The sequence below is a fragment of the Alligator sinensis genome, unplaced genomic scaffold, assembly GCF_000455745.1.
Source record: "Alligator sinensis unplaced genomic scaffold, ASM45574v1 scaffold170_1, whole genome shotgun sequence".
NCBI classification, from domain to species: Eukaryota; Metazoa; Chordata; order Crocodylia; family Alligatoridae; genus Alligator; species Alligator sinensis.
This window is the reverse complement of record NW_005841863.1, coordinates 3,978,178-3,986,586: the sequence shown is the minus strand read 5'-3', so window position 1 is coordinate 3,986,586 and position 8,409 is coordinate 3,978,178. Positions and strand designations below refer to the sequence as shown.

General features: G+C 43.1%; 1 protein-coding gene across 1 annotated transcript in view; it reads left to right on the top strand.

The window, feature by feature from the left end:
- CEP89 (centrosomal protein 89) overlaps window positions 1-8,409 on the top strand; it is a 97,976-nt gene that overhangs the window by 63,363 nt on the left and 26,204 nt on the right. The window contains exon 17 of the mRNA XM_006016610.3: window positions 866-955. Within this exon, the coding sequence (XP_006016672.1) occupies window positions 866-955 (90 nt within the window). The remainder of the gene's footprint in view (window positions 1-865; window positions 956-8,409) is intronic.

The following is an 8,409-nucleotide window of genomic DNA, read 5'->3' as shown; positions in this document are numbered from 1 at the left end:
CTGCTGAATCGCTTGATCTATACAGACACTACGGAGCTGGGTCAAACTAACATGCTGCTTCTTCCAGTACTGCGCAGGTTTTTTGGTTTATTTTTTCTACGTCTGTCTGTGCCTTATGTGATTTGAGCAGAGAACTTTCAGGACACTGGGCCGCATTTTCAGACTCTCTTCTGAACCTGAGACCATAGTTGTGTAAGCTTTGCTTCCTTCCTCCTGTTTCACATGCACCAAAGCCCAGAAAAGAGAAAGACTGAGCACATGCCTGAATGCCATTCTCAGCCTCTGTCACACTTCTTGATGTGCATTCAGGCATCCTGTAAGCTGGCAGTGCTGCCTAATTGCTGGCATTTGCTGTATGTGGAAGCAGTTGGAAATGACTTACTTCTCAGTAATAGTTCCAGATTCAGCAGGGAATTAGTATTGATTTCTGTTCCCAGTTTCGCTAGTGATTCAGTGTGAGATTTTTTGGGCCAGGCACATACTCTCTCTTATCCCTAATTTCTAAAATGGTGGTAAATAATACTCAGCTATTTCACACACAAATGCCATTAAAATGACATATATTTGCAGTTTGCTTAGTCAGTCTTTGAAGTTTGAAAATTAGAAAATAGGATAAACCCCCACAGAAATCTCTTTTGGCCGATTCCATGTTTTTGTAGAACATTGCTCCCTTTACTGGTGTCCTGTTGCCACATGATGGAGACATGCATTATCAGATTAGACTGTTATAACAAGATACATTTACACAAAAAATAAAGATTAACACAATGCTAAAGTAGCATTTTATGTCAGTGTTGCAATCTTTCTCCTTTTCTTAAAAGTATCAGATTATGAAAGCACATTCATTTATCTGTTACGCTTTCAGGCTAAGTGCTTGGAAAATGAGAAGCATGGTGTTCTCGACAAAATAGCAGAAGGAAATGTACGCTTAGGAAGACTAGAAGAGAAAGTTAAGGTAAGCAGGCTATACAAGTCAAGTGTTTAACATGTATATCTGGTGCAGGTTATTTTTATTTTTGAAAAGTAAGTACTTTATCCAGTTCTTGCCAGTATATTTTTGTAATAACATGTTATGGCTTTTTCAGAGTGCATTTTATAAAATTAACTGGAATGCCAGTATATTTTTCATAATAAAAATATTTTAAAACTGTCCTATGCTATTGTATGCATACACTGTACTAGCTCTTTGTGGTCTCGTGATCTGCAGGACCTACAAAATGATAAAAACATGGAGATTTTATTTATATTTAATCTCTATAGGATATCTTAAATTTTCATCTTTTCACAAGTCTTTAGGCAATAGTGAGATGTGTACTTTAACTTGAAGTCGTATTAAACTTAAACGTAGGAGAATTGAGATGCAAATGTTTGAGGCATTACTGCTGTCCAGATGTGATGGCTGGAGTTTCAGCAACCTGGATATTAATTTCAGGAAACTAGAGCAGTGTTTCCCAACTTTTTCCAGCCCAAAGCACACTTACATTAATAAAATTTTTCCATGGCACACCTGTTAAGGCATTCCCCATCCTCATACCTGTTGTAGCTCATTGGTATGGCAAAATTCCTGGGCACACCTGTTCATTTCTTATGGCACACTTTTGTGCTGCGGCACACTGGTTGGGGAACAGTGACCTAGAGCATGTCCAAAGGTTAACCAAATGGGTAGGGCCTTATCTGCATTGCTCACTCAGTATAAGAAGAGCTAAATTGCCTCACTTTAGTTTTCATCTACTGTAAGAATCATCTACAGGACAACTTACCAGTAGCAAATCTCTGTCCCATTTTACCTTTCAGTAACTAGTTTTTGCACTACCCTGTGGTGTTGGGCAGATGCTAGAAACAAATAACTGCACCAATCTCCTGGTTTTCCTATGCTTTCACAAGCTGTGAGCCCTGTTACATTCTGTCTAAGAATGCACTAGACAGCTTTCTCTTGCAACCTGTCTGAACAAGTTAGTATACAATTCAGAGAAAAGGTATTTTTATGGCTTATTTTTTCAAATCCAAAAAGTTATTACTTTCCAATTACACTCATGTTCTTGCCCCTGCAAGGAGCTAGGTTTGAATCTGACAGGAATTGTTGCCACAATCCATGCAGTAATACCAAAGGAGGCATCTGTTTTATTACTCGCATATATTAGTGATATTTTATCCCGGTGTTACTTAAGGGATGATCTCACTCCTTAGCAGAACACTGCTGATTTCAGTACAATCTTCCTTCAGGCTCTGCTTCCTGCCTTGATCACTCAAAGGTAGTTCAGATATTGATGGTAATAAATTACTTGCCTGCTTTACTTGGTTTGCATATGCATCAGCAATTTACCATAACCTCTGTTACTTAAATTTTAGGTAGGCACTACCAGTTTCACTTTTGCTTTTGGAAACATTTATATAGCAAATGAAACACCTTAATTACTGCCTTAAAATAACATGCTTTGTTTTGTGTAAATTCACTTTTATTTTGAATCAGATGGAAAGACACAAGTTATGTACAGTTTTCATATGCTGTTAAACTATCTATATATTTTCATATGATGACAGAACAGCTACTTTAATAATCTGGCTGACAATGTAAAAAGCCACAGTACTGCATCTGTATCATTTACATTTTTTTAGAGCTATTACAAGTGTGACAAACATCACAAGTCTCTAATTAGCTCAAGGTGGGACAAATTTTATCCTTTCCATTTCTTAAGCGTGTATGCCTTGTTTCCTGTGTAACCTTAACTTAAATATTTGATTAAATGGAAGGAACCTGGGATTACACTGGCAGTCAGTCTAATTTTGTTTACCTTTGTATGATCTTGGCAGAAGGCTTTTCTTAATTTACAATAACTCACCCCTATGTCAGAATGCAGTATTTTCATACCTTTTAAATATTTTGAGCAACAGGGGCTTCTACATATTACTGAATAGCATTTAAAAAGGTTTCAGACTTTGCACAAATCACTTTTTGTTAGTGTAAGAAAGAATGGAATAATGTCAAATACGATTTTTAATGTAAATGTGTAAGAACTGCTAGTAAAAATCTTGGAAGCAATTTTATTAATGTTTTTCTTTAAATTATTTCAATCTGTGCTCTATACTTGAGTGATTTATTAAACATTTCAGTCACCACAGTCACTAGAAGTAATAAAATTTTAACTGCTTGGAACTTAAACAGGGAAGTTGAGCATAAACTAATGGCAAAATGTTTAGTTCTTTGCATGTCCAAGACACAGGAAGTAGATTTAGGCCACAGTGATTTTCTAAGATAAAGTTGCATTCAGTGCTATGCATGTAATTGTATCTGAGTTTTGATCAGCCGTCGGTGATGGAGCACATAAGAACTATAGTAATTGCACAGAGAATTTCAGTACTTTTTGAAATTGAACTTGAGTAATTATGGATTCAAAATCACCGATACTTACTACATTTTTAATGTTTTGGTGTTTTCAGTTTTTACCAATTTTTACCGATGAATTCCCTGACATTTTTATTGAAGTTATTTGCTTTTTACTGATTTACCAAGTGTGCAGGTGGGAGAACCTGACCCTGCTACCTGCAGTGGGCACTGCACCTGACCACTCCACATGGGCCCATGGGGTTGGAGCCACTGCTCAGGGGTGCAAGGCTCCCAGCTCTGACCCTGGGCAGGGCGGGAGGTGCCAGTGCTGGTGCTGAGGTTGGGACCGGGTCGTTCTGCCCCCAACCCCGGTGTTGGTCTGTGTGCCACTCCCCCCAGCCCCTGGACTGTGCTGTGCCGTGCCATGGTGCAAGCAGGTGGTATTGGTTGCCCCCCGGAGCTGCTGGGTTAGGAGAAGTGGAGACAAGAGGAGCCCCGAATTGTTCAGGGTGCAGCACTGCCTAGCAGCTGCAGGCAGCTGGCGTTGGCCACTCCTGGGGCTGCTGCAGCAGGGCCTGGGGTGAGTGGGGACAAGCTGCACCGTGCCCCGGGAACAGCTGACACCAGCTGCAGAGGGAAGTGTAAATCAGTGGGTGCAGGGCGCGGGGTCATGGCTCTTGCTGCTACATGCAGGCTGGGGGGCTGCACTGGGCTCTTCCCAAAGGATACGTGCCCCCGGAACTGCGCACTGGACGAGAGCAGGATGCTGCCCACCCTGAGCACCAGGAAGAGTCCAGTGCTGCCACCAGCCCCAGCAGCAGCCTTCTCTCGTCCTGCGTGCAGATCTGGGGGTACGTGCCCCCTGGGAATAGCCTGGCTCAGCCCCCTGGCCGGCAGCCCTCCTGGGGCGCCCATAGCAGCAAGAGCTATGTCCCCCGTCCTGCACCCACTGACAGTTCCCCCCACTTTGCTCCATGCTGCAGCCCTGGAAGTGGCTGACTAGCTGCATCATACCCCTCCCCCCACCCCTTCCCTAGTCCCAACCTTGCTCCTTCACTGCCACAGGAACATATTATTATTTTCCCCGATTTAAACAGATCCCCCCCCCCTTCTTTTATTCCGATTTCAACCTGGTTTTTATGTTTGGAAAAGAAACCCTGAAATATTCCCAGATTTTTTTTTTTGGAAAATAAAGACTGAAAACGCAGAACACTATACATTTTACAGCGCACACTGCAGGATAAAAGATGGCTTTGTCAGAGATCAGCTGGGTTTCTGAAATGTATATACATATTCAGCAGGTTATGCAGGCCTAGTCTGTAAGATTATTATTTACTATGTAAGGAAAAAAAACAGCAACACATTCCATTTGAAGTTTTAATTGAGCTGTTTAATTTAATTTAATGAGGTCTGTAAACTTTAGAGTTAAATACAGTAAACTGTTCCTTTAACGTAGCCTTGAAGGGCTTCCATAAAATTCAGATCTTTGGAGCAGAATAAATATTTAGTTTAAGCTATTATATTATTATAAAGTTATCAAACATAGAAAATGGCTAACGTAAAGGAAGCAGAAATTTAGTATTTAATCTGCAGCAGGGCTTGTCAACTGAGGGTACGCGGAATGGTCCTAGTGGGTACATGCAGGCAGGCGGGGATGGAGCGCCACCAGCCACTACCCTGCGCTGCCACATCCCAGAAGCAGGGCCAGGGAGGGCGAGGGCTGTGGTGTCCCTCTGTGGGCTGCACAGGTGCCACCCAGCCAGCTGGATGTGGGGCGGAGGGGGGAACTGCTCATGCAGCAGCTGCCGCCCACCTCCGCATGCGAGCTCCCTACCCTGTCCCCGCCGTCCACCACCACCACCAGAATGGGTACAGTTCTTAAAAAAGGTTGAAAACCCCTGATCTACAGGATCCTTGAGTGAATTAATTGCAGGACATTCAAAACAACCTTAATTGCTGTATAACAAAATCTGTATTTGAGAAACATAAAACTGTAAGAATAAAACACATTTATAGAAGAATCATGTCTATAGTTTTGCTTATAAATAAAATTTGTACATACCTATCAATACCTAGTCAGCATCTACCCAGTTTTCAGATAAGTGGAAAATAACTGTTCATATCTAGTAGACTATTAAAAACTATGTTAATTATTGACCTCATGATAAAAGGAAGCCATTACTAAACGATGCAATATGGCCAGGAATTATTAGATTGTAATAACATTTGGAAGTTTAATTTAAATTTAAAAAAAAAATCATTGAAGGACAATTAAAAAAAACGAGTCTCCCAAAACCAGCAGTTGCCAGCAGTGTGCGTTAACTAATTTTATCGTGTGTGAAATTCATTTCTTATAAAGAGACAGTTAATCTGAAATCCAGTGTATTTTTAAAAAGCAGTTTGTGACGTCTTACCTCTGAATACTGCTAGTTATTATTGTAGGTTTACAGTCACCTTCCTATATTTAAGGGTTTCTTACTAGTTGTTTTAAATAGGGAGCTTGTACATTAAAAAAAAAAAGAAGGGGAAACTGAGTAACTGGCTATGGAGGAAATCTGAGTAGATACACTAACTGCTATCAAGTGCTAAAGACAACAGAGCCGATTCCTCTCTATTTTAACTTTTTCATGTCAGCCTTTCAACAGTGAAGAATTTACAGTTAAGTAGAACAGGGAGGAGACTGTTCCTTCAAGAACAACACATTATAATATAATAAATAAGTTGCAAAGAAAGTCACGCTTGTTAAAATGACTGGCGTTTATACTGTGCCCCAAGAAGCATTTGGATAGATGAAGAGTCATGGTAGGTAATTCTAAAATTCTTCCAGTAGAGCTACAAAATCATTTGCCTTAATTTTTTCCCTGTTTGCATGCTTCTATGCTTAACAGATGCATCCCTTAAAACAGGGATAGCCAACCCAAGGCATGCTTGCCATTTGTGGCCTATGCAGTCACTATGAGTGGCATATGAGGATTAGGAGCAGGGCTGAGAGTGAAGGGGGAGAGGGGCAGATTGGGGCCAGGAGCTGGAGAGGAGTGTTGTGGCTCTCTTACTCTGAACAGTTCCCACCTGGAGCTGGAACCTGCCCCCCCCCCCCCCCCCCCCAGCTGCTTTGCAGTGAACTCAGCTAGTACTGCCATGCAGAAATAATCCTGTGCAGGCGTGAGCTCAGGGAAAAGCTGTACCACCCAGCTGGAAGGGTGGAGAGGGGAGTGGAAGAGGCCTTGCTGCCTTGCAGGAGCTATGTGCAGGTCAAAACCAGCAGCACTCAGGTCTTGGCTTCCTCAGGACCAGTAAGACCCCACCTTCCCTCTCCCCATTGTGTGGCTCTCAACAACTACTGCAGGGACTGCCCATTGTGGAGGTGGTGGAAACGGAAAGCATGTTGCTTCAGGGGACCCTGGTGATACCTTGTAGGCACCTTTGGTGTATAGTTGCCAATAGGTGTAAATCATCCTGTCATTGCCATGGGCTCTGAAGGCACCACCTCAGGAGGCCCTATAGATGCCAGTGCTGCTCCATTCCTGGGCATGGAGGCACCAGCTGGTACTGAGCTACTAAACTAAAGGCAGCACCCTGTGAGGAAGGCAGGGCCCTGCTTGTTCTGTCCCATGGGAAGTGTAAGACCTGAAGCTGTTGCTGGGCACGTGGCAAATCCATCACTGAAAGTATCTTTAGATGCAGCCTCGCTAGGCGCCTCCATGGAGGCTGTCTTACACCTGTTACAGCTGTGGCCATAACATAACAAAGCCAATGCAGCTGATAAAGGACACAGACCAGCTCTGGACTTCCTTACTAACAGTGCATACACAATAAGTGCACAACAGTGTTTTCCCAGACCGCTTTAAACAGTTTAAAATAAATACTTTTATTTTTTAAATGTTTTTCGTTTTCAGCTCCAGAGAAAGCAAAACAGGGATGGTCAACCCACAGCACATGTCCCACAGGCACCTGCTGCAAGCCCCAGATGCTCAGTAAAGGGCATGCCAAAATGGAGGCAAGGAGGCTCAAGCCTCTGGCCTATGGGGAGTAGCAGCAGGATGCTTCTGCAAGAGGAAGTGTTGCTTCCAAGAGCCAGCTTAAGACTTCATTGGCCCTGCACCTGCTGCCAAATTAACAGCTTTAGATCTTTGGGTTTTTTTTTCACGTCAGCAGCCCTCTTCTTTAAGCAGCGTCCTGCCAACTGCTTTGCTCTGGGTAGCCAGAGACTTGGTGCCCCAGGGTGCAGACTATGCTTCTGGGGTGCAGGGATCAGAGAGGTAACTTATGGCATGCCTGCCAAAAAGGTTGGCCCTGCTGTTTTAAATGATGCCAACTAGTAATCTTCTTAAATAGCAGCAAATTTCCATTTACTTAACTGTATTTATGTCATGTTATGTGACTTATGTAAAGGCATTAAACATTTTACAAAAATAAGCTGTAATTTAGGTGCAAATACACTGTCAAGATTCATAGATGTTAGGGTCGGAAGGGACCTCAATAGATCATCGAGTCCGACCCCCTGCATATGCAGGAAAGAGTGCTGGATCTAGATGACCCCATCTAGATGCTTATCTAAGCACCTTCATGGCAAGGTCCTTTTCTAGAAGGACTGGAAAAGGGCCAATGTGGTCCCCATTTTCAAGAAGGGGAGGAAGGAGGACCCGGGCAACTATAGGCCAGTCAGTCTCACCTCCATCCTTGGCAAAGTCTGAAAAAATTATCAAGGCTTACATTTGCGAGAGCCCAGCAGGACAAATTATGCTGAGGGGAAACCAGCATGGGTTCGTAGCAGGCAGATCGTGCCTGACCAATCTAGTCTCTTTTTATGACCAGGTTATGAAACGCCTGGACACAGGAATAGGGGTGGATGTCATATACTTAGACTTCAGGAAGGCCTTTGATACGGTATCCCACCCCATACTGGTGAACAAGTCTAGAGGCTGTGACTTGGATGACTACACAGTCCGGTGGGTGGCGAATTGGCTAGAGGGTCGTACCCAGAGAGTCGTGGTGGATGGCTCGGTTTCGACCTGGAAGGGTGTGGGCAGTGGGGTCCCGCAGGGCTCAGTCCTTGAACCGATACTCTTTAATGTCTTCATCAG